General features: G+C 38.9%; 5 protein-coding genes across 10 annotated transcripts; 3 read left to right on the top strand and 2 right to left on the bottom strand.

Moving 5' to 3' along the window:
* Positions 1 to 6: 6 nt before the first annotated feature.
* LOC117572342 (nucleolar protein dao-5) lies at positions 7 to 3641 on the bottom strand. Of its 3 annotated transcripts, none has more exons than XM_034255091.2 (4): positions 3427 to 3640; positions 1794 to 3200; positions 1181 to 1333; positions 7 to 212 (listed from the first exon to the last, which is right to left on the bottom strand). In XM_034255091.2, the coding sequence occupies exons 1-4, from the start codon at positions 3523 to 3525 to the stop codon at positions 60 to 62; spliced, it is 1812 nt and encodes a 603-aa protein (XP_034110982.1). In that variant the 5' UTR covers positions 3526 to 3640; the 3' UTR covers positions 7 to 59. The 3 variants fall into 3 exon arrangements, with proteins under 3 accessions (XP_034110982.1, XP_034110981.1, XP_034110983.1); XM_034255092.2 differs by lacking the exon at positions 7 to 212 and adding an exon at positions 395 to 887 and having other exon boundaries at positions 3427 to 3641; XM_034255090.2 differs by lacking the exon at positions 1181 to 1333 and having other exon boundaries at positions 7 to 887; positions 3427 to 3637.
* Positions 3642 to 3799: 158 nt separating this feature from the next.
* LOC117572346 (uncharacterized) lies at positions 3800 to 5921 on the top strand. Its single transcript, XM_034255104.2, has 3 exons — positions 3800 to 4754; positions 4811 to 5507; positions 5568 to 5921. Exons 1-3 carry the CDS (start codon positions 4162 to 4164, stop codon positions 5682 to 5684), a joined length of 1407 nt encoding a protein of 468 aa, XP_034110995.1. The 5' UTR covers positions 3800 to 4161; the 3' UTR covers positions 5685 to 5921.
* Positions 5922 to 6030: 109 nt separating this feature from the next.
* LOC117567620 (small integral membrane protein 8) lies at positions 6031 to 7431 on the top strand. Of its 3 annotated transcripts, none has more exons than XM_052003639.1 (3): positions 6031 to 6188; positions 6275 to 6797; positions 6857 to 7431. In XM_052003639.1, exons 2-3 carry the CDS (start codon positions 6699 to 6701, stop codon positions 7013 to 7015), a joined length of 258 nt encoding a protein of 85 aa, XP_051859599.1. In that variant the 5' UTR covers positions 6031 to 6188; positions 6275 to 6698; the 3' UTR covers positions 7016 to 7431. The 3 variants fall into 3 exon arrangements, with proteins under 3 accessions (XP_051859599.1, XP_034103603.1, XP_034103602.1); XM_034247712.2 differs by having other exon boundaries at positions 6248 to 6797; XM_034247711.2 differs by having other exon boundaries at positions 6241 to 6797.
* LOC117567618 (eukaryotic translation initiation factor 2A) lies at positions 7024 to 10652 on the bottom strand. Its single transcript, XM_034247709.2, has 4 exons — positions 10348 to 10652; positions 8963 to 10133; positions 8615 to 8904; positions 7024 to 7928 (listed from the first exon to the last, which is right to left on the bottom strand). The coding sequence occupies exons 1-4, from the start codon at positions 10385 to 10387 to the stop codon at positions 7414 to 7416; spliced, it is 2016 nt and encodes a 671-aa protein (XP_034103600.1). The 5' UTR covers positions 10388 to 10652; the 3' UTR covers positions 7024 to 7413.
* A 3466-nt stretch (positions 10653 to 14118) lies between these two features.
* On the top strand, positions 14119 to 23466 carry LOC117567619 (uncharacterized). 2 transcript variants are annotated; one of them, XM_052003636.1, is made up of 5 exons: positions 14119 to 14166; positions 21551 to 21756; positions 21891 to 22048; positions 22169 to 22352; positions 22756 to 23466. In XM_052003636.1, the coding sequence occupies exons 1-5, from the start codon at positions 14134 to 14136 to the stop codon at positions 22937 to 22939; spliced, it is 765 nt and encodes a 254-aa protein (XP_051859596.1). In that variant the 5' UTR covers positions 14119 to 14133; the 3' UTR covers positions 22940 to 23466. The 2 variants fall into 2 exon arrangements, with proteins under 2 accessions (XP_051859596.1, XP_034103601.1); XM_034247710.2 differs by lacking the exon at positions 14119 to 14166 and adding an exon at positions 14173 to 14628 and having other exon boundaries at positions 22756 to 23464.
* The last annotated feature ends 201 nt before the right edge of the window (positions 23467 to 23667 follow it).

Below are 23667 nucleotides of genomic sequence, written 5' to 3'. Positions count from 1 at the left end.
AAGCTAATTATTTTAATAAGTTTATTTTTGTTTTGTATATGTTATGTGCTAACATAAATCTAGTCAAATTTTATTGAATTAACGCCCGTGTCAATTTGACCGCCTCGGTAGCTGCCGCGCTTCTTCTTGGTCTTCTCGTGCTTGAACGATTTTCCACGCGTGAATTTCAAATCTTTGTTGGCGCGCTCGCCCCAAGAGCCGGCAGCGTTTTTCTGTATAAAAATTTGTTATATAACAGTTATTTTTGTTTTAAAAATATCTTGTTGATTTGCGTGTGAAGAGTCTGTTGTTTAGCGAGTGTGTTGTATGTGTTTGAATTTCTGTGTTGGGCTCCTTCTTATAGTAAAACACAAAAGCCAACAAAATAAGCTCCAAAAATGTTAACGAATCTATCTATCAAAAATATTGATAACTTATTTCGTTAAACGAATTTTTGGAAATCATTCTTTTGAGTTTTGTGTTCGGTGTCTAATTTAATCTATGCACTAATTATCAAATGTGATTTTCTTATTTTGCTTGGGCCCCGAGTCAAATGATTTATTGCCAAAGCCGCCTCCACGACCGCCGCCGCCGCGTCCAAATCCACCACGTCCACCTCGATCGCCGCCACCGCCGCGACCACGTCCAAAACCACCTCCGCCGCCACGGCCGCCACCACCACGTCCACGGTCATTGCCACCGCCACGTCCTCGGCCGCCGCCTCCGCGACCGCCACGTCCACCATCAAAGGATTTGTTTTCAAAGCCACCAAAGCTTTTGCGATCTCCAGACTTCTTGAAACCACCTTCGCCATCGCCATTGGTCTCCCATTTGCTTCTATCGGGGCGACCGGCAAATCCGGAGCCGCCGCGTCCGCGACCATTGCTGAACTTCTGGAATCCTCCTTCCTAGAAAGCAAACGCAAGAAGGTTAAACACAAATTAGCCAAATAAGCAATCGAGTCAAATGGCAAACAACAACAATTTGCAAATAACAAAACGGCGAGTGCCACAAATGATTTGAGTTCAGTTTTTTCTGCGCTTTTTTTTTTGCTAATTTGTGTGTAACCCCTCCCTTGCTCTGCTTACTTCCCAATCCCAAATCCCACCCAGCAACTATCAAATAGAGAGAATGGGGCCCAAAATCACAAACACACACTTCCACACAGCGCTACACACTCAAATGCATTTGTGGCACTCACCTTCGCCTCAAAGGACATGTCTTGAACACGTGAATCTACTTGGATCTCCTCGGTGCGCACTCGCCGGAATGGAGACCGGCGTCGTCCACTGCCATTGCTCTTGTTCAACTGATTGTTGAGTGCGTTATTCGGCGTAGACGTGAAACCGTTTTGCTATCGTGTGATTAATCATTTTAAATTAATTGTCTAGTTACGACGTTTGAAAATACAATTAATTTGATATCTTTTGCAAAACTCCTTTTAAATCGTACTCTTTTTATAAACCAACTTTTTGTTATCTTCTATTCAAGTTACATTCATTGTTCCTAACAGACTAAATCAACAAATGATAATACTTTAACTATTTATATTATTATAAAAACCATGTCAAAAGTCTTAGAAAAACCAAATATTTATGGTTCACTGGAAATACCTAAATCATTAATCATCTATTCAAAATACTGAATATTTCTACTCAAAAAATTAAATCAGTAACTAGAAAGCTGTTCCCCATTATCACTAAATCATTATTTTAAAGTAGAGAATACCCTAATTACTAATATTTCATTTTAGTAAAGATATCACATTTCAATAAGAATAACTAATCCCACAAAATACTGTTTTCAGAAATTACCTGCTGCTCTCCAGATTTCACGAAATTGTTGTACTTCTTGTTGGGTGTTGCACCTTCATCATCGCCACCGCTAAACTTGCGTTTTTGTCCTGCTTTCGGGCCATTGCCATTGGCAACGGGTTTGGCCGCTTCTGCCTCGTCAGAATCGGAATCGGAGTCATCGCTTTCCTCCTTTTTGGCGGCCACGGGCTTCTTCTTGGCTGGCGGCTCATCCTCATCAGATGAGCTGCTGCCCGACGAGCTAGCAGCTGCCTTCTTTGGCGCCACCTTGGCAGCTGGCTTGGCTGCTTCCTCCTCATCAGAATCAGAATCGTCAGACGAAGAATCTTTCTTTGCAGGTGCTGCTGCTGCTTTCTTCACAGCCGGTTTGACGGCGGGTTTTTCATCAGCGGAACTGTCACTATCTTCTGAGGAATCCTCAGAGTCATCTTTAGCTGCGGCTTTCTTGACTGGCGCAGCAGCTGGTTTAGCAGCGGCTTTTTTGGGTTGTTCCTCTTCCTCGGATGATGAATCCGAAGAGCTTGATGCTGCCTTCTTGGCAGGCGTTGGTTTGACTGGTGCTGCCTTTTTGGGTGCTTCCTCCTCATCCGACGAATCTTCGCTGGAAGATGAGGCAGCAGCCTTCTTGGCTGGTGCAGGCTTCACCGGCGACTTTGGAGCAGCCTTGGCAGGAGCTGCGGGTTTCTTCTGTTCCTCCTCGGAGTCGCTATCATCGCTGCTGCTCGAAGCAGCGGCTTTAGCAGCTGGCTTAGCTGCGGCTGCAGATGGTGACTTCTTAGCTGCTGGCTCATCATCACTGGAACTTTCCTCGCTGCTGGACTCGGCCTTTTTAGCAGGTGTCGGTTTGGCAACTGTCTTTACTGGTGCCGCCTTCTTGGCTGGTGCTTCTTCCTCGGAGGACTCTTCGCTGCTGGAGGATGATGCTGCTTTCTTAGCGGGAGCAGCCTTGACAGCCGTCGCGGCCTTCTTCTGCTCTACTTCCTCATCGGAGCTGCTGTCCTCGCTGCTGGATTCAGCCGCTGCTTTAGCGGGAGCTGCCTTAGCAGGTGCTGCTTTAGCAGGAGCTGGCTTCTTGGCGGGCTCTTCTTCGCTGGAACTGTCTTCGCTGCTGGATGGGGCCGCTTTCTTTGGAGGCGCCGCCGCCTTTACTGGTGTCTTTTTGGCGGGCTGTTGTTCAGCTTCGCTCTCCTCTTCGCTGCTTGATGAATCAGAATCAGTAGCTTTTTTAGCAGCATTGCCGTTGGTCACAGCTGCTTTCTTTTGCGGCTGAGCTGCAGTATCATCTTCACTGTCATCACTGTCGCTTTCGGTGCCTGCGCTCTTGACGGGCGGAATCTTTATTGCATTTTTGCTTTGATAAAATGACAATATCTCTGATAGTTTTGGCGTATTTTTACCCACAGGCGGCTATAAATATATTAATTGAAAAAAAAAACGAATGTTATTGGTTAATGAAAACACGTGTTTTTAGACATGCGGCATTTTACAATTTGTGAAGACACATTCATCTTATGCGGCTTTTGGAGCCTCACACAATTTATCGATTACATGTGCAGCAAGTTTGCCGACACAATCCCCCCCAAATTGATTGCAGTCGCAAAAAAAAAAAAAAACAAACAGAATTGCAACTTACCGCATTGACTTTTTGTTCAAACACACGAGCTAAGTTTTTGTCCTTGGTTTTGAGATATTCGTGCACAATGGCATCACTTAGTTTCTGCAATTCCGCCATATTTTTTCACTTATGGTTTTTTGTAATTTTTTTATTTTTAAACAACAAAAAACACTTGCAACGCGACACAAACTCGTTGCACTCGCAGAAAAGGGAATGAATTTAGGCAACGCACACACACGTGTTATTTCGATAAGTATTCGATACCCGCTTGCCGCTATCATGTGAATGTCAGATGCTCATCGCTAGCCAGTCCTAGTGCTGCAAATTGCTATTGAACGAGCTGCTATTCGATTCCTATAACTGGTTCAGTAAATATTTTTACAAAATTAGTTTAATTAGCTTACAAAAAAGGTAGGCATAATAATTGCTTTCCAAAAAATTTTAGTTTTCTATTTTAAATTTGTAATAGAAAAATAAAACAATTCCGCAGACCAGTTCGATAAGTTAGTGGCAGAAAAACAGCTTACCAACACTGCCCCTAAATCAGCTGTAGTAAATTTTTTGTTTGTTATGAGGCGAATTTTTATAAATTTTGTTTCGTTGTAAAGAAAACAGCCAAGCAGCGGCGAAACTACTACGAAAAGTCTATCTTTTTGCAAAACGCAACACAAAATCTTTGGGCGTGTGTAATGTTAGAGTAAAAACGAGAAATACTTAAACAAGAGATCCGTTTACAGTCTACAACAAACTAGAATGGCTGAAGAGCCGATAAATGCAGCACTTGCCACGCCCCCCTCGCCCAATGAACAAACTGCCGACATATTTAAATTAAACAATGATTGCCTGGATTGCATATTTGAGCGTCTACAGGATCTTCGCAGCGAGGTGGCCTTTGCCAAAGTATGTCAACGCTTTCAATGGATTTGCTTGAATCGTTGGCGCAGTTCGCATGCTTATGATCAGCTTGACATCGAGAAGTGGCGCGAGCTGTTGCCCAACTATGAGGATTTGTGTTATTTCATGAAACAAATGCGTCCGCATATCAAACATATCAATGTCTCGAGCTGTCTATGCACATTGCTGCGTGACTTAGACGAAATGCAAATCTATGTGCTGCCCAATGTTACGAGCTTCTATTATGATCCTGAGGATATGGACTGTTATCCCTCGGATCGCAGCATATTTAAGATGGCCAAAATGATGCCAAATTTGCTGCGTTTGCGTCTAACCACGCCTATTCAGGGGCGTTACCTCTCGTACTTCCGCCATCTGCAGGAGTTGCATTTGTATGAGGATCAGCACAAAGCCTACGAATTGCAACAGCAGTATCTGGATGAGATTTGCAGGTAAGTCTATGACATACTCTGACAACGTTTCTTTACTAATTTCATCTTTTAAATAGTCAACTACTCAATCTGAAAGTGCTGGACATACGCATGTACGATGTGATCAGTAAGCTGCGTCTTAACAACTGTGTGGACTTTCTGCAGAATCTCAGCATATTAAAACTGAATCTTGCTACGCTTAAATCTATATTGCCCGAAGTTTTGAAACTACCAGCGCTTAAGCAATTGGTGGTGCTGCTCGATACCGAGTGGTCCATTCCACCGTTGGCCAGCGTGGATAGTTTCGATCACAAAATACGTGAAGTGCATGAATTCTATGAAATCATGGAGCGCAAGGCACCGGACATCATTGGTTTTGCTGTCGATGGTTATTACATGCCACTGGAGCCGGGCTGGGATGCGGATTTGCCCATTTGGTCACATAACAAACTGCAGCGTTTAGCCATTTGCAGCTGGACACATCCCATTGAGTTTCTGGAACGCTACACTTGCATGACAAATCTTCAAATGCTCTGTCTGCGCAATTGGACTTGTTTGTGCGACGATATGTTGGTCAAGTTCATTGAATCGTGTCCACGCCTGCACCATTTGGACGTCTCTTATTGCCGGGAGATAACACCCAAGTTCTTAGAACGTGCACTTGGCATTTTGAAAGAACGTGTAGCCAATAAACAACGTACAGGATATGTGATTACGCGCCCATTACTTCTTTATTATGTTCTTAGTGGATTTGAAGATTATGTTGATCAAAAGGTATGCAACAATTTTATATTTTATGTGTAAATCATTTCACATTTAATATGTTCTTTACAGAATCTTAAGAATTCGCCCGATTATAAGGATTACATTATGTTTATGGATGAATTTCCCGTTAGCTCTGAAAGAGGTCTCAGCTTTGTAGATAGGGGCTATCAATTTGAGTTTGAGTAAAGCGACAGGCTGCGCTCTCTTCTCTTTTTTCTTGTATATAACTAAACATTGCATCATTTACTGTAAATTTATTTAGTTTCGTCACATATTCTGTACATTTTTTTATGTTTTTGTGTTAAACAAAAGACAAATAGTGGACAATTGCATTAGATACAAAACTTTTTAATTTGTATGTGTACATAAAGATTTATGTACAATTTATTAAAGTTCAAGTTGAGTGCAACAGACGGAAAATTAAATTGCATTTTTATTCATAAACATGAGATTACAAGGGTTTTTTTTTAAATCACACCCCTATAGAATTTACTGTCGACTTACAGCATATTTTATTGAGTTACTGCTTTGATGTTACACTTTTCTATTCAATTTGTTGTTAACTGTATTACATATATTTCTAAATTCTATTGAACAAATATGGAAGACCATCGACCTCAAAATTATAAAACGGCTATAAGGGGCTTTAATGTTTTTAAGCGAATTCAAGCAGAACTCAATACAACACAGGTATGAGTGCAATTGAAAATGATCGATGGAAGTTTAAAATTAAATGTTATAGAATAAAGTTCTTTTGGGCTTGACGGTTGCTGCAGCTGCTGGCGTACTTGGTTACAACAGTTACGTGCGGCATAAATATGAACGTCTTGGCTATTATTTGGCCTTCAGAGAGGATGGCAGCAAAGAGTTTATTAAAAAGAAATCCAACTGGGAGACGTAGAAAACTTGCAAGCAATGCATAGAATTTAACTTAGTAATGGCTATGTGTATTTCCCTTTTTTTTTTGTTTTTAACGACGAATTCTATGTTGTGCAAATTTTGAATTCGATAGATTCAAAATTATAAAATCGATAAATTTTCATATGTTAGGTCACACCTAAAATACAATTTAAATTACACAAAACCTATCGAACGATTCTTCTGCTAAGCACTGTTATCGATTTGCCGAACACATGCCGTTTGTTTACTACAATTGTGCAATGTTTTATTAAAAAGTGAGTTGAATTGCAAATCCAAAAAATGAGTGACAAGCCAAATCAAAATCCCGGAGAGGGCATTCGCTCCATGCGAAGCACCAGCGTTTTTCGACTGATTAATTTTGAGCTGTATACAAAGCCGGTAACGCAGAGAAAAACTGCATTTTAATAAAAAAAATATACATATATTTTTCATTGTAGAACAAAATTATAATGGGTATAGGCCTGCTAGCCGTAACTGGAGTCTTTGGCTATATTGCCTATATGCGTCACAAGTATGAAGATCTTGGTTACTATGTGGCGGTCAAGGAAAATGGTCGTGAGGAATTTGTTAAAAAGAAATCCAATTGGGAAACATAAAAAAAAACTTATTTCTTGAAATTTTAAATTTATTTTTCTTTTTTTGTTTTTACTGTGTAGCACAATTTGGTACATGAATTGAGTCTATTATTGTGGTTGCCAAAAATATATTATATAAAAAGAAATCACAATAGTAAAACATGTTTTATCTTGATTTTGTTTTTGATAACTTTGAAAAATTTGCGCACGTAATGAAAACAGCACTAAACATTTCATGTTTCGATAGCAAATTAATATATAAGGGGAGGGAGGAAGGAAGTTCGAAAGTACACAAATTACAGGGAATCCAGAAATAAACCAACTCAATGAGTGTTTCTCGATAGTTTTGTTTGTTTGTTGTTGTATCACACATTTAACAGTTGATGATGATGATGGCATTTGGGGATCGGTTTGGATAACTAGGCGGACAATTTGAGCGCCTTAAGCTCCTCCAGATATCTAGCCTCCATTTCAATTTTGTTCAACTGGTTTAATTCCAGAGTTTCGCCTTGACTTTGACGTGACTTGAGCTTCTTAATGTCGGACAATTTCTTGGCCACACTGCGAATCTTGCGATCCTTGTCGCTATTATTGTTGCCACCGCCGCCGGTTGTGTTGCTGCTGTTATAGCCACCAACATTTCCATTGGCATGCTGATGACGCGGTGTGCCAAATTCAACTGGATGTTGATCCTGTTGAGGCTGCTGCTGCTGCTGTTGTTGCAGATGTCTTGGCAGCTGGCGTTGTTGCCTGTTGGGCGCCTGACGACGCGGCGATTCACCAAAATGATTAGCAGTCTGCTGCTGTTCCAGGCTCTCGCTTGGAGCCGCTGCATCTGGCGGTGTGGCATCGCCAGCTTCACGCCTATTGGTGCCCTTCGGCCTGTTACTGCCATTATTATTGTTCTTCTTTTTATTCTTATTTGCACCAGCACCTGGAAATATAACAAAGAAATAACAATTACAACGCGTTTCTTAATCAAGTCTCAAAAAAATAAATAAAAAATGAATGATCCCTCATAAAATCAAACAGTTAAGCGCCACCCCTAACAGATCTACATAGCTGTAAGCCCCAGTTTATAAATTCTAATTACATTTAATCAATTTGCTTAGCATATTTATAATTACATTCATTCATTTTAGCGTTGCGTCAGTCATCGAATAAAATATTTAAAACAAATTATACAGTTTACTCTTTTTAACAAATCTCTCAATTATTCACGAATATATAAATATATTGTATTTCCTAAATAGAACCATAGTGAAGTTTACTTACAGCCACTTGCTCTAAAATCCTACACAATTTGCACTTTTGTTTGTTTTTGTGTGATATGAGTGGAATATTATATGGAATTTGATGATGAATCTTTACATATTTTTTTTTTGTATTTTGTTTTGTTTTAGTAGCGCTTATGCTGGTAGGGTCGATAGCGTCGATTGGGTCGCGTTGAGCTGGCATTTGAGCTGCTGTGGCCGCTGTAACCACTGTTGTTGACCATCTGACCACCACCCTGGTGAACCTGCTGCAGTTGCTGCTCGCCCTGTCCCAGCTGGCATCGCCGCATTATCGGATTATCCAAGTCATATTGTCTATGCCAAAATTTCCGGTGGTTGCTATTACCTGGTGCTGCTCCTCCTGCTGTTGCTGAAAGTCCCGGCACCAATGTTGATTGCGGCAAATACTTTTCGGGATTCTTGCCCTCTTTAAGCAATCGCAAATGTGGCGGTGTGTAGGCCTTCTTGCTGGCCTCCGGTTGACTTGACTTGATACCCTCATGCTTGGCCTTGGTAATCTTTGGCTCGGCAAATGTATTATCCGCAAACGCTTGCCACTCGATGCCCAACAACTCCTGGCCCTGGGGCCACAATGTCTCATGCAGCAAGGCTCCCGAATAATGATACACCTTAAAGCTATAACCAAAAATAAAATTAAATTCTGCTTAAACAGATGTATACATTGTATTCTTACCCATTGCTAATGCGCAAACGAGGTGCTGTGGTCGCAGTGACAAACCACTCGCCATTTGGATGCCATTCGAAGTGTGTGGTATCCGCACACTTCAGATTGGCAATCTTCTCTCGCTTGCTCACATCCCAGACTTCAACGGCTCCGGGGAGATTACCAAACCCGCCCAGCACAATGAGGTTACCAAATGGATTGAAATAGGCACAATTACGGGGTCCCTCCCCAAAGTCAAAGATAACATCGCACTTGAGATTGTAGAGCGCCGCCTTTGACGGCATAAATCCATAAACGACCACAAACTCATTAGCCTTGGGGCTCCATTTCACGCAATGCACAGGGCCCTCCTTGGATAGGGGCACCGAGCAGGTGTCACCTTTGGTAGCCATAAAATGCACCGCCTGGTTGCCATAGTACGAGGCACCGCTTTTGTCCACCTCTGTGCTGGTAAGCAACAACAGTCCACTGCCACGCTTATTCCAGAGCATCTCTACGCGATCTGCTTGGAAGAAACTCTTGCAGGCAACGCTTTGTTGTTGTCCTAGTGCCGGATACTTGTACAGTTTGCACATGGATGGGGCGCCCTTGGCGCCGGGCGTATAGAAGGCCAGATAGGGTGGACAATTGCCGGGACCGAGAGATAACATGCCGCCGCGACTGCCGCCAATTTTGCGTGATGTTGTGGCAAAGCCGTCGACGGGACCAGCGGCTAAATCATAAAATAGCGCTTCGCCGCCAACGACTAAGGCAAAGATCGATTCATCCGATGACCAGGATGGCTGCCAATCCGTTTGATTCTTTTGTACAATGGCAAAAACCTCTTTGCCAGTGGCAACATCATAAACGAGCAGATTGGCAGCACCCTCGGGACGATCCTTGGTAATGGCATAATGTTCCCAAGTGCACAGAAAATTGCCGCGCGGCGAGAACTTCAGATAGAAGGCCTTTGGACGCGGCAGAGAACACTGAACTGGCCAATTGAGATTGCCAGTGTTGGAAGTTGGCACACTCAGAACCTTCACCTCAACGCCATTCGAGTAGGCAAAGTATCGTCCATCCGGACTGAAGCAGATCGAACGTGAACTTTTCGTCTCCTCTCGCGGCAAATTGGGCTTGTGTTCGAATGGCTGTTTTGCACCAGCTGACGACCACAGCTCAACAGCCACGCTAGAGCGAACTGAAAGCAAGAAACGAGAAGAAAAAAAACGCTATAGTTACCAACACACATACAACACGCGGTCGTGACAAACACAAAAAAAATTCTCGTCTCCATTTGCCACGCATTGATAGCGTGTCAAAAAAGTTCAACAAATGCAATGCTAATGACAACAATGCATTCAAATAATCACGTTGTATTAAATAAATTAATTATTATTTAGCTAGATATTTACTTGCAAGGGTAGGAACAGCACCGTCCGCAGCCGCAGCCATTGTCTTCGATCTCTCACACACCACACACACACACACGCAGACAAACGGTCACTGTCAGCAGCAGTGTTGGTCACTTGTTTTGTGTACGCACGGTTGTATTGTTGTGTAATCGATAACGCTAGAGCAACACATGCATTGGGCGCGCGCAAAACGAACATCAACCAAACGTATTCAAAAACTGCAACGAAATTTTATGCTCTACGTGAATTTCAAAACATTTTTAGAGTAAAGAATTTAGCTATTCTCCGACTTCAAGGCAAACTGTGTGTGTTGGGGAGAGGGATAATACAAAGTATTGTTCATAGCAAACTTAACTTTCTCTGAATATCAAATTCTATGCACAAATGTTGAAAAAGAGTTTTCATTTCTTTTTTTTTTTTTGGCAATATCCAAGTATTACGACAGTTCATTTACACACATGTGTGTAGTGTCTAAGCACAAAAATAAAAGTACCGCACAATTGGCATTGGAACTTGTTCAGTTACTTTCGCTGAAAATAGTGTCCAAAAACGTCGGCCACTGTACAGTGTGCGATAAGCAATTTCACTACAATATAAATACAAGATTTTCGTTGTTTAATACGTGTTTAAATTTAAATTTTGGCTGAATTAAAAATTTCTTAAATTCCGAAACTCTTTTGCCGACTACAGAGTTCAAACTAAAAAAATCGATAATGTTGTCAAGGATTCGGACCGATTAACAAGTGTGGTCCACTGTGCGGTGATGACAAACGTCGATGACACCTGTGTGGACAGTTAGTGCACCACTAACAACAACAACAACAACGACAAATGTAACGGGTACTCGTGTTTCAGTTTGACAATGTTTTTATTGTTGCGCACAGTCGGCAAGTGCGACATTTGTTTCAATTGTTACTATTAATTTTATTTATGCTCTCAGTGGATAGTAGTGAGTGGAAAGACTTTTTCTGCACGGCCGCGACGACAATTGACTTCAAATTTCTTGTATGAAACCAAAGAGAAAAGTTAACACAACAGCAACAACAACAACTTTGAAAGTTTTGTAACTGAGCATGCGTGTGTGCGTCTGCATTTGTGTGTGTGTTTTATTTTTTCTTCCATCTTTTGATAATAACCATTACAAATTGAAACTAATATAGTGGCTTGGCATCAGCAACGGCAATAGCAACCGCAACTTTCCCAAAATGAAAAGCGCCTTTAATATAAACGTACTACGTATAGATATTTACAGAATATCGCTGTTATGCAATATCATTAATTGTAATTCAATTAACTGCAGTTCGAGGCTCAGCCATTTCGCAATGCTTTCGGTTTTTATGTATGCTGGTGAAAACTTTGGAAATTAAATGTACAACTACAACTACGCATGCATTTAACATATCTACATAATTTGTGCATAAGTAATTATTATTATGTTCCACATGAATCGATGATTCAAAAATTGATGTCTCCCACATACATATTTGCAATTCAAAGTTTTGGTAAGTAACGCTAGTTTAAATTGGGGTTTTAATTCTTGGCTTAGTTTTCATTCTGAAGGCGAATTTAAAGAATCACAAAGAAATAGTAGTCATTTCTATTTTTATAATTATATATATTTTTTTTATATTATAAGTGAATTTGTTGATTATTTTCTGAGCAATAAAAACCCAGCCCACAAATCATACTGAATTCTTGATGAGCTTTCATTCCAATTGAAGTCGGTTACTATCTCAGTTACTATTTTGATCTTTTCAGTCAATCATCAGAACCACGTCTAAAAGGGCAAAATGCACACATGATTATGTAATAACAGCAGCAGCAACAAGATATGAAAAATAAAACAGCTAAAAGTATTGCACTTAAGATAATAACATAAGGACTGTTTTCTCTAATTTCCATTTTTGGTTAAATTTGAATTTCTATTCATATAAATTTTCATTTTCAATATCACAACATGAAAATATCCAAAGCAAGCGAGTTGCCAATAACAAATGCAAATGAATACGTGCAGCTATAACGATTATATATTTTCTTGTATAAATATTAAAGGGTCCAGGTACAGACATATCCTGGTTAATACAGATAAAACAATGGTTTGTATGGAATTCTCAACGCCTTATTAAGCGAAAGATTAAAATAGATCCTCATCAGCATCGCAACACATAGCGCAACAACTCATAAGTCCAAGAACAGGGCTGCAAAGTATCAGCAAAATGCAACAGCAGCACAAAAAGAATATAGCAAGCACTATTCCTAAACCTATTAGCAATTTTTTTGTAAAATCACTTGCACCACGTGTTGATGGTGTTGCTGTTGTTAATGTCCTTAGTCCAGTCGCATTATGCATTTTGATCCAAGTTATTACAGAATTTTGCAGAATTCTAAATTATTTCCAAATTTCTGAAATTTTTCATGATTTACCAAAATATTTTAGTTTTAAAGTAAGCGCCTACTTTGTTTTAGTTTTATAGATTAGCGGACAATAATTTGTGTAGAAATTCCAAAAATTCTCAGTATTATTATTTAGGAAATATATTTGTGACATCAAAATTTTCTAATGAGTTTAATTACGTTTTTCGCTGAAATTTATATACCCCTTGTTATCTGCGGTATTGTTTTCGTGTTTTTTATATGTTTCATTATGGTCATGTGTGTAATGGGATACTGCTGCCGTCTAAATTGTTGTCAGGGAATATAAGTGATGTTATAAAACGGAGAGTGGAAAGTTACTAATTTCTGATGCTGAAACATCTACATATCTAATCGGTTAATGGGTAAGTCCTACCATATGACATCTATGACATCTTCAATAAAACCTACTTTGATGTCCATATTCGAAATCAGAAATTTTCGTACAGAAATTAATAATTTATAGTAAATTAAATTAGAAAAAAGTTAAAAAATAATTGAATTTTTTTTAGTGAAATGGGATTATATTTAATACGTTTTTATTTTAAAGCATCAACAAATCTAAATTATCAGATAACCTTTAGCTTTTAAAATTAAATGCTTTCAGGATTTTCTATTTATTAAGTGTTATATATCAATATTCGACATAAATAAATAAAAATTTTAAAATATTTCAATATTTTAGAGTTAGAGAGCCAAAACTTAGTTAAATGTCAATAATTAAAAATACATAAACTAAGCGCCTATAACTAAAATAATTGTAACCCTAAATCAATACCTATTCTAAAAAAGAAGATCTGTGATGGTAAAAAGATCTGTCGGTAACACATTACTTTGCATAGATTCTTTGGTAGATTGATTTTTTGTCACAGATTAAGTGACAGGTGAACAGGTGAGAAATCTTATACAACTATGAAATCTTTCAAGGTGCATTGACGATATTTCACGCAGTTGGGTGTCCGCACTTGTATTGTGCGTTACTTGATGTGTTGTTGTTGTTGTTGTTGCTGTCTCGATATCATCGGTTGGGTGTACGTCACTCGCCTTTGATGCAGTTTTATGCGTCCGCCTTGGCCCAGACCGTGGCCAATGGCAATACCAATAGCAAGAGCGAGACTAAGACCGCGAACGCGACCGAGACCGCGACCACGACCGAAACCAAGACCAAGACCAAGACCAGACCAATTCCAATTCCAGAGTCAACAACAGTGGCGGTAACGACAACAGCAACAGGTTACGAGTAAATGCGTCGCTGTTGCTGCGCAGTCGCAGCCGCAGTCGCAGTGACTGTGGCAGTGTCTGTAGCTGTAGCTGTTGCTGTGGCTGTGGCAGTGACTGTGGCTGCCACAGACGCCGCTGCCGAGTGCTTAAGGAATGGTAAACGTTACCTGTGCAAGTCAGTCCAAGGTGAGCGCTCGAGCTGTACGGTTTGGTTTTTTGCTTCATTCGTCAATTTGAGTTTTGTTATTTGGCCGCGTTGGTTTCACACTCCTCCGAAAAAAGACTCTGCGACTCAAAACCAAAACCAAGACCAAGACCAAGACGTCGTTTCAAATTGAGATTCTTTTGTGCTCTTCTTTAGTGTCTGTGTGTTAGTGTGTGTGTTTGTGTGTCTGTCATCGTCGCTGTCGTCTCAGTTACGTGTTTCAAGCCCAAAGTGTTGTTGTGCGAAGAAGGCAAATTAAATTTGTATACATAAAAAATACACAAACCAAAAAAAAAAAAAACAAAATAAAAGAACGTTAAACATAAACGTTGCTGGCTGCTCGAAAGTACAGCAAACCAATAAACAAAACCAACCGCAACTTTAACACCAACACACACAGTTTAAAAATGGAATACCGGTGCTTAAGTAGAAGTTCTGTCAAAGTAAGTGACCCCAATAAACTAAAAAAATAAATTAAGAGTGCGAAGATTGCTCGACAGACAGTTGCGCTATAAAAATGTCCTCATGAATAATCAAAAATAGTTAACAAGTTAAATTTGTATTTTCAAATGATGAAAAGTAAAATATATTTTATGGTTGGGACTACCCGTTTGCATTTCACAAAAGTACAGGGTGTAAAGCCAATAAAGCGCCCACAAGGAAGCTGCGGCTCAACTCAAGTTTTGCTCTCAGCCTGCACTCTCATTCTGTCTCTTTGCATTGAACTTGGCATTGTTCTCCCTCATCGTCATCGTCGTCGTCTTCGTCTTCGTCGTTTGTCTGTATTCCTTTTGACGCTCGCTGCAAACCAGTATCAGTATGCCATTAAACTTTATATGTGGTGTATGTGTACAAGTGCATGCTGTGTACATGTGCTTGCACTCACATTGCTGCATTGTTGCAGCCTGGCTGGCCCAACCCACCAAGCTTAAACATCTCAGCAACAGCAGCTCTAAAGCTGGCAACACTCAGAGAGACAACACCACACATACACACACACACACACACACACACACACTCTTTGGTGGTCTTCATTGAAGATTAAGCGATATTTGGGCTTGGCTGAGCTCCCTTCCCCTCCCACTCTCTGCACTGGCTTTGCTGATTCTTCAGGAATTTATTTTTTATGCCTTGCCTCTGACTGAATGCCTGTCTGCCCGCCTGAACTTGTCATAGTCAACGACGACCCATTTCTGTTACAAAGCCAATCCACTCGCTGAAATTAGCACCTTTCTTTGACTTTCTTTTTGCCTGCTGTGATTGTGTGTGTGTGTGTGTGTGTGTGTGTGTGTGCCATACTCAGCTCTGAGCCTTAACGAATTTATAATGAATTTACTTTGGTCAAATAACTTTTACTAGGCGCTTCTCCGTTTTTTTGTGTGATTTTTTCTTTGTCAGTCGTGTCACGTACTCTTCAACCGACATTTATGTGTTTTCCTTTAATAGATTTTACAAATTGCCAAAAGTGAGTGTGCCAAAGTTTTATTAAAGATCTCGGCTAGTGAAATTTATTTATGTATTTGAAATAATATTAGCATTTTTACTGAGATACTAGATTTTGTTTGGGTTTTAATAATTTTTTAAAAATTTATTTTTTTAATTGTTGGTAAATATTATTACTTATTCAAATACCATATATTTGGACATATACAAATATATTCTATATAGTTTCTTTCTTTATTAGATCATAGTTTTTAATATGTTATTTCCAAGTCGAATCTAATATGTTCTTTGAATTATATTTACGGTTTCAACAATAAACATAGTTGATAATAAATTAAAAGTTTCTTTAGTTCATTATTTACAAACTTGAATAAGGCATTAACAAATGAACCATTCTTATATGTAAATTTGTATATGCAAAGTAAGAATAGATTCCATCTTACAGCTGATTTTATAATAGCTGTTTGGCTTAATAGCTTTGAACTAATTTGATGATCTCAATCTGCGAAACCTTTTGATGAAATTCGACTCGCGTGTGTTGCTGTCGTTCTCTTACCTTGTCTGCCCTTCAACGGTTGGGCCAAACAATTTAATAGGTGCTTGTGTCCAGTAGCTGTGTGGTAAAAAGAAAAAAAATTGATGTGATGATTCAAAACGAATTCCCAGACTGATTCGAAAATGAGCCGCGGGCACCGTTTGGCCCAAAGGCAAATAAAAATATTTATAAAAAGTAGGCTAAACATATTCATACTTTGATTTTTATGGTGTCCCGTGATTGTTGTTGTTGCTCTGCTTCTACTGCTGGTGCTGTTACTTCTTCCTCTTCCTCTTCTACAGCTAGTAGTATTTGGAGCCGGTCTTTTCACGCACACACACAATCAGCCCAAGCACACACATACACATATGTATGTACAAACACATATAGACGCAGTCTGAGCGTGGCAATCTCATTCATGCGTGGCCAGCTTCATGGCCCCTGATCTTTGTTGTTGCTCTTCTTCATGTTGTTGTTGTTGCTGTCGTTGTTTTTGTTATCCATCTTGAGTGTGACGACGAGAGAACCCAACCTTAAAAACAATTTGAATTTTTGCAAAACGGCATAAAAGCGGAATTAAAAACTGTAAAACAAAGAACTGTTCTGATTCTAGGTCAAAATGTTGTCATTGCCGTTTTGCTGGTGTTAAATAGTTAGAAATAGGCAAAAGAAAAAAAACTGAAAAATACACAAATAAAAAAAAATTATTTATGCTGATGGCACCTCAGAGAATTGTCATAAATTCGTGTTAATTGTTTTATTTAATGTAGCGCCAAGAACTAACAGTACTTGCTAACTGAACCCCGTAATTGATGGTTAAAGTCAAGCTGGCCTCCAGTATAATTATAATTTTTGGTTTTTTGTTTTTTAATAATCTAGTGAAATTTTTATGGAGCTGCCCTTTTGTCCGCTAACCAATAATGAGAGTAATGAGTAAAAGTGTCAGAAACTGTAGCTAATTATTATCATTATTTCGGTTCTACTTGGGGGCAAAGCGTAGCAAGCGAAATTTTTGTTTTTTATTTGCTCTTAACCTCGTTTCCACGCACGATCGCAAAACTGAACCGGACAATGGCCAAGGCACGCACACAGCATGCGAAGTAGCCCAAAATGAAAGCTGTTGTCATCGTGTGGGAGGCGGCAGAGGGCAACCGCAATAGCAATAGCAAACGAACATTGCACTTGTCTTTGTCCCTGTCACACAACGGACACGGCTACGTCTAACTATGCCTCAAGCTAAAAAGAAAGAAGAAAAAAGAACCCCACAACAGCAGCAGCTCACTCACTCGTGTGCTGTTGTTGTTGTGGTCGAGACTTTGAGTCGCTGAGAAAACGTGCTTTGCATACCTGGAGAGTAGAAGACACACACACAAAAAAAAGCATTGAAAGTTTTGTCGCCTGCGGTTATCACGCCAAAGCGTGGAATCTTTCTTGTTGTAGTATGTTGTGCTGTCTTGGCAGCTGCAGGAAAAATACTCGAAACTGTGGCCCGGATTGCCGTTAAAAATCAAAGAGCCGTTGCACTGCTGCTTGCAATTTATCGTTATCGTAATCGATTGACAAATGTAAAACATGCATGACAACTTTGCGTGCAGACAACTGACGTGATCTCCATTTTGATCCTAGCGCAAGATTGTTGACTGATTGACTTGATCTCAGCACTAACAACAAAGGCCTTGAAAATTGTGTGTCATACAAAACAAACAATCAACAATTTATTTCAATCAATAGGCATTATCACTGACATCCATTGAGGCGAATATGTATGCCGACTTTGTGTGGCAAACGCTTATCAATAAACCAGTTCTAAGTCATTTGCTATTTGTATTTGTGTTTGTTGCTGCTGTCAATAGTCTGTCGTCGTTGCTGCTCTATTGCTTTGCCATGCTTTCCAAATACCAATTTTCACTAGAACAACTTGTAGAACGCCCCATATTGTCTGGGCCAATTTGCGCTTTGTATTCGAATTAAATATTGTTTATTAAATGTTTATGCTTTTCCAAAACGCTTGCGATGTGACAGACCCAAGTGTGTGTGACAGAGAAGACTAATGTAGGTCGTTAACCTCGTTATAACGGCACCTTATATGTACTCGAGAGTGTGTGTGTGTGTGTGTTAACATGTGTGTGCTATGTGTGATCTTGACAGTTTCGCTGTTTCTTTTGCCGTAGTTTTGATTCTTATTCTCTCTAACGTACCCACCTTGGCTTTTATTTGTTGTTGTTGTTGGTAACATAGTCGTAACAACAACAACAACAACAAAAACTACACATAACATTCAGTGCGTTGTCGCCACTTTTTTGTTGTTGTCTAATGTTTTTGTTGTTGCTGGTGCTCTTATGTAAGCGCTCTTTCGCCATCGCTTAATGACTTCGCATTAGTCCGAAAAGTTAAAATTGTCGCCGTGAGCGCCTTCAATGGCTTTTTGATTAATGCATGATTTTACAATTTCTAACCCAATTATGAGCAAAAAAGGGAAAAAAGCGCTTATCATAATTATGATAATTATTTGCATCTTTTAGTTTTTTTTTTTTTCGTCCACTCATTGTCGCGACAATTTCAATGAACCCACAGAGATGACAGGCAGGCGGCTACTTAAGAAAGTTGCCCCCTCATTAGGCTTCTCTCCTTCCCAAAATTCGCCTCACAGGCATCACGGCCAACCAATTGAAATTGTTCACATTGAATCGAGTGACGAAAAAAAGTGGCTTAGAAAGTCACATTCGAGTGTGCTCGACTATGAAATACCTGAAGCGATTTATTTTTGGGAAACTGAAAATAAACTAATTATAATCAAAAATAACTGCATCTGAATATGGTTTTCACTCTTTAAAATTGTATGGAAAGATTTGAAGTATGTTTATTATTTTTTGTTTTTAATATCGTGAACTTTGAGTGACATTTGTCTGATTTAATTAGAACCAAGAGTATGTTTCCTAAAACCTAACTTATACATTTAAAGGAAACTTAATCTGCTCGACATATTTAAAATATTATTCCCCAGAACTTGATGTTTTTTCTTTTAAGAAAATATAAATATATATATATACATAAAATAATACAATATCTTTATTGTAATTCTTTCATATTCATTTATTTGAAATAATATATAATAATAGTATTATTATTTAAGGAAATCTCATGCTCTAAGATCAAGTCTTTGTTTTCTTGGCGTTGATCAAAAATATATATATTTTTTTTTGATCTGGACCAATTTATAATACCCTTTTCAGCCATCTGAGTGGCCGTTAAAAATTCAAGAAAATAGGCTGTAGACAGGTTCAAATGGCAATGGCTTTATGGTGCGCTTTAATGTCAAATTCGTTTAGTTAGACGATGGAGCGTCTGTGCATTTTATGATGAGCATTAAACGAAATTGTTGGGGAGCCTAAAAAACAGAAAGTTTTGAAACCGGCATTGACAATGGCGCGTTTAATGACTAACTTTGCCAGAATTGGACAAAAGGGCCAACAACTAGAGTTCAGGTGAGAGTGGCCCCCCAACATTGTCAAACCTGTGCGTCCGTCTGCCGTTGGATATTGTGAGATTTAAGAAAAAAGACAACAACACAAAAGCCGCCGCGACAGTCGCAACCAGTTCATTAATTTCTTGTAACGAATGTGAAAAGAATTAAATAATAGAATTTCGCTTTCGTTTGCTTCCCACAATCCAAAACACGCAATGGGCTTTAATGAGTCCGGTTGGCACTTCAAACATTCGTCAAATGTGCAATTGAAAAGAAAGTTTTGTGTGTGCCCGCAGACCACAAGTTAATGACCATGTGTAATAGAAATTACAAAAGAAATATTTCAATCAATTTAAAAAGAAAAGAAAAAAAACATTTTTCGCATTGCGAGTGCAATTATTTTTTTTTTTTTTTGTATTTTTCTTTTTCATTGATAAACATCGCAACAGTGATGAGGCCAGAGTGTGTGTTACAACCTGTCAGCGATAGCGACTGAGAGACTGAGAGACTGTCAAACTTGTGCTTATTATCTTTTTCGCATGACATACGTGCCACGATTTTCTCGACGGGCATCTCTCTTTATTTCTTTTTGTTTTTGTTTTGCTGTTAGGATAAAAAGCAAATTATGTGCTGCTGCAATTTGATTCAATCGAAACTGGTTTTTCGGCAGTGGTCTTTTTTTGGTCAGGCCAACACTTGATCAACAAAAATCTGCACAGAGAAAGTGAAAGAAAATACCAAAAAAAACGAACAAGAAAAAAACCTACGGCAACCATATAAAACCACAAGTAGCAATAAAAAGTTCAGACCGTATTAGAAGCCAAACTTTGCATGTTGTTGAAAAATGTATTAACATTTTTCTTGTTGTTACTCCGTCTGTCTGATTTAGCCGCGCCAATTGGGAATTTCTTCTTTTGTTTTTACTTTCACGTACGTCTTATGGGGGCGATTGCGGTTGTTTCGTTGCTATAGCTGTGGTCTCTGCTGTGCTGTCGTTGTTGTTGTTGTTGTTGTTGTTACTGCTGCTGTGGTTATTTATGAGATCTTCTAATTTGCTTAGCATCCACAAAAAAGTTGAAGCGGGTCAAGTCGAGAGCACTCACTGTATGTCTTCGTTTTTGTTTTTTTTTTTTGGGAAAATAGAAACTTTTTTATTGAGCTTGTGGAATTTTAATGTGAAGTCTTCATATGGATCTCGCATAACAAAACATGTGCAATTAGCCGACTGCATATGTTTGTTATTATTTTATTTCTGAAGAGATAAGACAAGATTCATGCTAGAAGTTCATGACTATTGATATTACAGCATTTGCCGACAGCAATATCACGTCTCTTTTGCCCATTAAAGACGGTTAACGGTCTTATTTGTATTTCTAATTATAAGCATAAATCTGAATGTGCTCATTATGCATATACATACATAGAAAATGATAAGTGTATAAGCTGTACAGCTACAGTCGCGAGTAGTCTTCCTTTATTTTTTTGCCTGTGACTCATGACGCTGCAAAATTTGACCACAAGTTATAAATAAAGGCTTGGCTTGAAACAATATCGATCAGATGAATACACAGATACACAGGGAGAAAAAGTTTTTGATCTTGAACTTAATTTCTTAATTCTTTAATTTTGTATACTGTTCATTTAAGGTAAAGGTTAATGTTTTATAGTTTCAAAAGCAAGGAGAAAGCATATACTTGAATTATCAATATTACCAAAAGATAGTAATTTAAGTAAATATAAATTACGGAATAATATATAAATTTAGGACTTACGATATGGGGAAACATGTTCGTCAGTGCAAATGTTTTGAATAGTTAATTTATAGTAAACGATAGACTGTTTGGCATTGTGTACATTCATTTGCATATTAAATAAGCATTCATTTTGTATTTTTAATATGTTTCTTCTTTTCTCTTAACAGCACCTAACTGCACTCTGCGTCATCAGCATTGCACTCACATGCGCCAATGCGGCGCTGTGGCCCAGCTTCAGCAGCAGCGACAGCAGCAGCATCGATGGTGCGCCGCCTAGCAAATGCGCCGGTGCGCGTGGACTTAAATATTTGTCCGGTGATGCGTTGACAGATTCTCCAGACTGTTTGGGTCCCAATAATGCGCCATATCCCAGGTATGTGTGCGTGTGTGTGTGTGCGTTTGTGACTCATTAGGCGTTTGCTTATAATGCAAAACAAAGAAAGAAAAAAACTTTCTTCTCTAACGCGTCGTCTTCGTTTTCTTTGGCCTGTCCATCTATGATTGCAGTGCGGCTGTTGCGCGTACATTCTCCAATTGGAACGGAAATTCGCGACGTGGACGTCAAAGCAAATTGCCCAGCACATTGGATCCAGCAATAACCACGAGTGCATTGTTGAGGGCCTACGATGAGGTGAACAATGAGGCTATCGGAAGCAATCGTTATGGTAAGTCGGTCAGCAACCGCTAAATGCTTAATGCTAATGGTGGAGTGGCCGCAATTGATTGGCTGACTGATCGATTGATCGCTTGACTAATCATTCTCTGTTCTCTTCCCCCTACCGCAGGTCGTTCTCTGAAGAATTCTTCGCCTGCGCAACAATGTAAGAGCGATACTCCGGCGAGACTTTGCAAAACACGTTACAATACCACTGCGCCTATGTACGGTGTTAGTTTAACCTCTGGTCAACCCGTGACCATTGTGCAAAAGTTCCCTGATCTGCTGCAACAGGTTGTCTTCGAGGTGTGCGAGTAAGTACCCAAATACTATGACTTAATTTTTCTTCGTTTATAATCATTTATTGTCAATTGATTGAGATGTAGAATTCACTCTAGCTCCATACTTTCGTAACGCAGTCTGCGCATGCGTGCTGCTTTTACTAGTGTTGCCAGATTGCAGATTAACGCTGCCAGAAAATTTTTATATTTTATGTTGCATATTTTTAGGCGGAATATGTAAATATTTCTATCTTCTGGTTAAAACCCTCAAATATTCCATATGATTCTCACATGCATATGCAAATGTTAGACAAAAACGGGGTCTTTTTAAAAAAATTTAATATAAAAAAATCACAATAACATTATTATTGATCTGAAAAAATTGTGTTTGCTATAACAAATCACTATTTAAACATTTTTGTATTTATTTGTACAGGTCCTCTGAATGTGATGTGGTACGTGGCGAGTGCACACAAACATATGTGCCCTATCTCTTCCTAGTTATACCCCTGGGTCCAGTAACGCTAACAGGCCAGGATTATGTGCTCGTCGAAAGCGGTTGTGTCTGCAAGCCCAAGTACTCGACGGGAGCCGCTCAGGAGCCCAACATGATACCATAGGTGAATCGATTGGTGTGGTAACACTGGTAACACAACAGCAACCAAAAGAACTGAGCGCGTTTGCGAGGTGGAGCATCTAAATTTACACATTTACATGAGGAATTATTTTTTGTAGCGAAATCAAATTTTAAATGTTATTTAATCTTTTTCAAATTCTCCCTCTCCACATGTTGGGGTTTACACAATGAATTTACTTTATGTGGCTTTTGTTGTTCTCTTGTAACAAAAATCTACACTAAGTGAGCTCATCTTGAAAATCCCAACCATATTTTCCTATAATCTGTAAAAATGAAATTTTGCTCGAAAAATAATGATAAAATTAAGCTAAAATTTAAAATTAATGCTTTTAAATTAATTTAAATTATATAAATCGAGCAACAACAGCAACAGTGCACAATTTTAGATTTGTAGTGAAAAACACTTGCATAAAAAACAAACACGCAGTTCACATGGCAAAATAATATATTAGTTTAGCCTTACATATAATAAATTAATTATAAAAAACCGTTTTTAACTTTTTGTTGAAAATACTAATTTGTATGTACTAATTTTAAATGAATTAAATTATTTTAAATAAAAAAAATCTGCATTTTACTTCTTTTGAGGAATTTTAAATAGATTGAATTATTATTATTATCCTGTCAAATATCAATCGAATGGTAGCATTCATGCATTATAGGTGTGTTTTCGCACATAATCATCGCGTATGTAAACACTGGCATTTAACT

This window comes from Drosophila albomicans, chromosome 3, assembly GCF_009650485.2.
Source record: "Drosophila albomicans strain 15112-1751.03 chromosome 3, ASM965048v2, whole genome shotgun sequence".
NCBI lineage: Eukaryota > Metazoa > Arthropoda > Insecta > Diptera > Drosophilidae > Drosophila > Drosophila albomicans.
This window is presented reverse-complemented; position numbering and strand designations above follow the sequence as displayed.

Coding starts and splice junctions, on each gene's coding strand:
- LOC117567620 (XM_052003639.1), top strand. CDS start 6,699: ATGAGTGACAAGCCAAATCAAAATCCCGGAGAGGGCATTCGCTCCATG. Junction 6,798..6,856: donor TTGAGCTGTATACAAAGCCG/GTAACGCAGAGA, acceptor TTTTCATTGTAG/AACAAAATTATAATGGGTAT.
- LOC117572342 (XM_034255092.2), bottom strand. CDS start 3,525: ATGGCGGAATTGCAGAAACTAAGTGATGCCATTGTGCACGAATATCTC. Junction 3,201..3,426: donor TTGAACAAAAAGTCAATGCG/GTAAGTTGCAAT, acceptor ATATATTTATAG/CCGCCTGTGGGTAAAAATAC. Junction 888..1,180: donor ACATGTCCTTTGAGGCGAAG/GTGAGTGCCACA, acceptor TTTGCTTTCTAG/GAAGGAGGATTCCAGAAGTT.
- LOC117567619 (XM_034247710.2), top strand. CDS start 14,593: ATGGAATACCGGTGCTTAAGTAGAAGTTCTGTCAAA. Junction 21,757..21,890: donor AATAATGCGCCATATCCCAG/GTATGTGTGCGT, acceptor CTATGATTGCAG/TGCGGCTGTTGCGCGTACAT. Junction 22,353..22,755: donor GTTGTCTTCGAGGTGTGCGA/GTAAGTACCCAA, acceptor TTATTTGTACAG/GTCCTCTGAATGTGATGTGG.
- LOC117567618 (XM_034247709.2), bottom strand. CDS start 10,387: ATGGCTGCGGCTGCGGACGGTGCTGTTCCTACCCTTGCAA. Junction 10,134..10,347: donor TGCTGTTCCTACCCTTGCAA/GTAAATATCTAG, acceptor TCTTGCTTTCAG/TTCGCTCTAGCGTGGCTGTT. Junction 7,929..8,614: donor AGCAGGAGGAGCAGCACCAG/GTAATAGCAACC, acceptor TTATATTTCCAG/GTGCTGGTGCAAATAAGAAT.
- LOC117572346 (XM_034255104.2), top strand. CDS start 4,162: ATGGCTGAAGAGCCGATAAATGCAGCACTTGCCACGCCCCCCTCGCCC. Junction 4,755..4,810: donor TATCTGGATGAGATTTGCAG/GTAAGTCTATGA, acceptor TCTTTTAAATAG/TCAACTACTCAATCTGAAAG. Junction 5,508..5,567: donor AAGATTATGTTGATCAAAAG/GTATGCAACAAT, acceptor TGTTCTTTACAG/AATCTTAAGAATTCGCCCGA.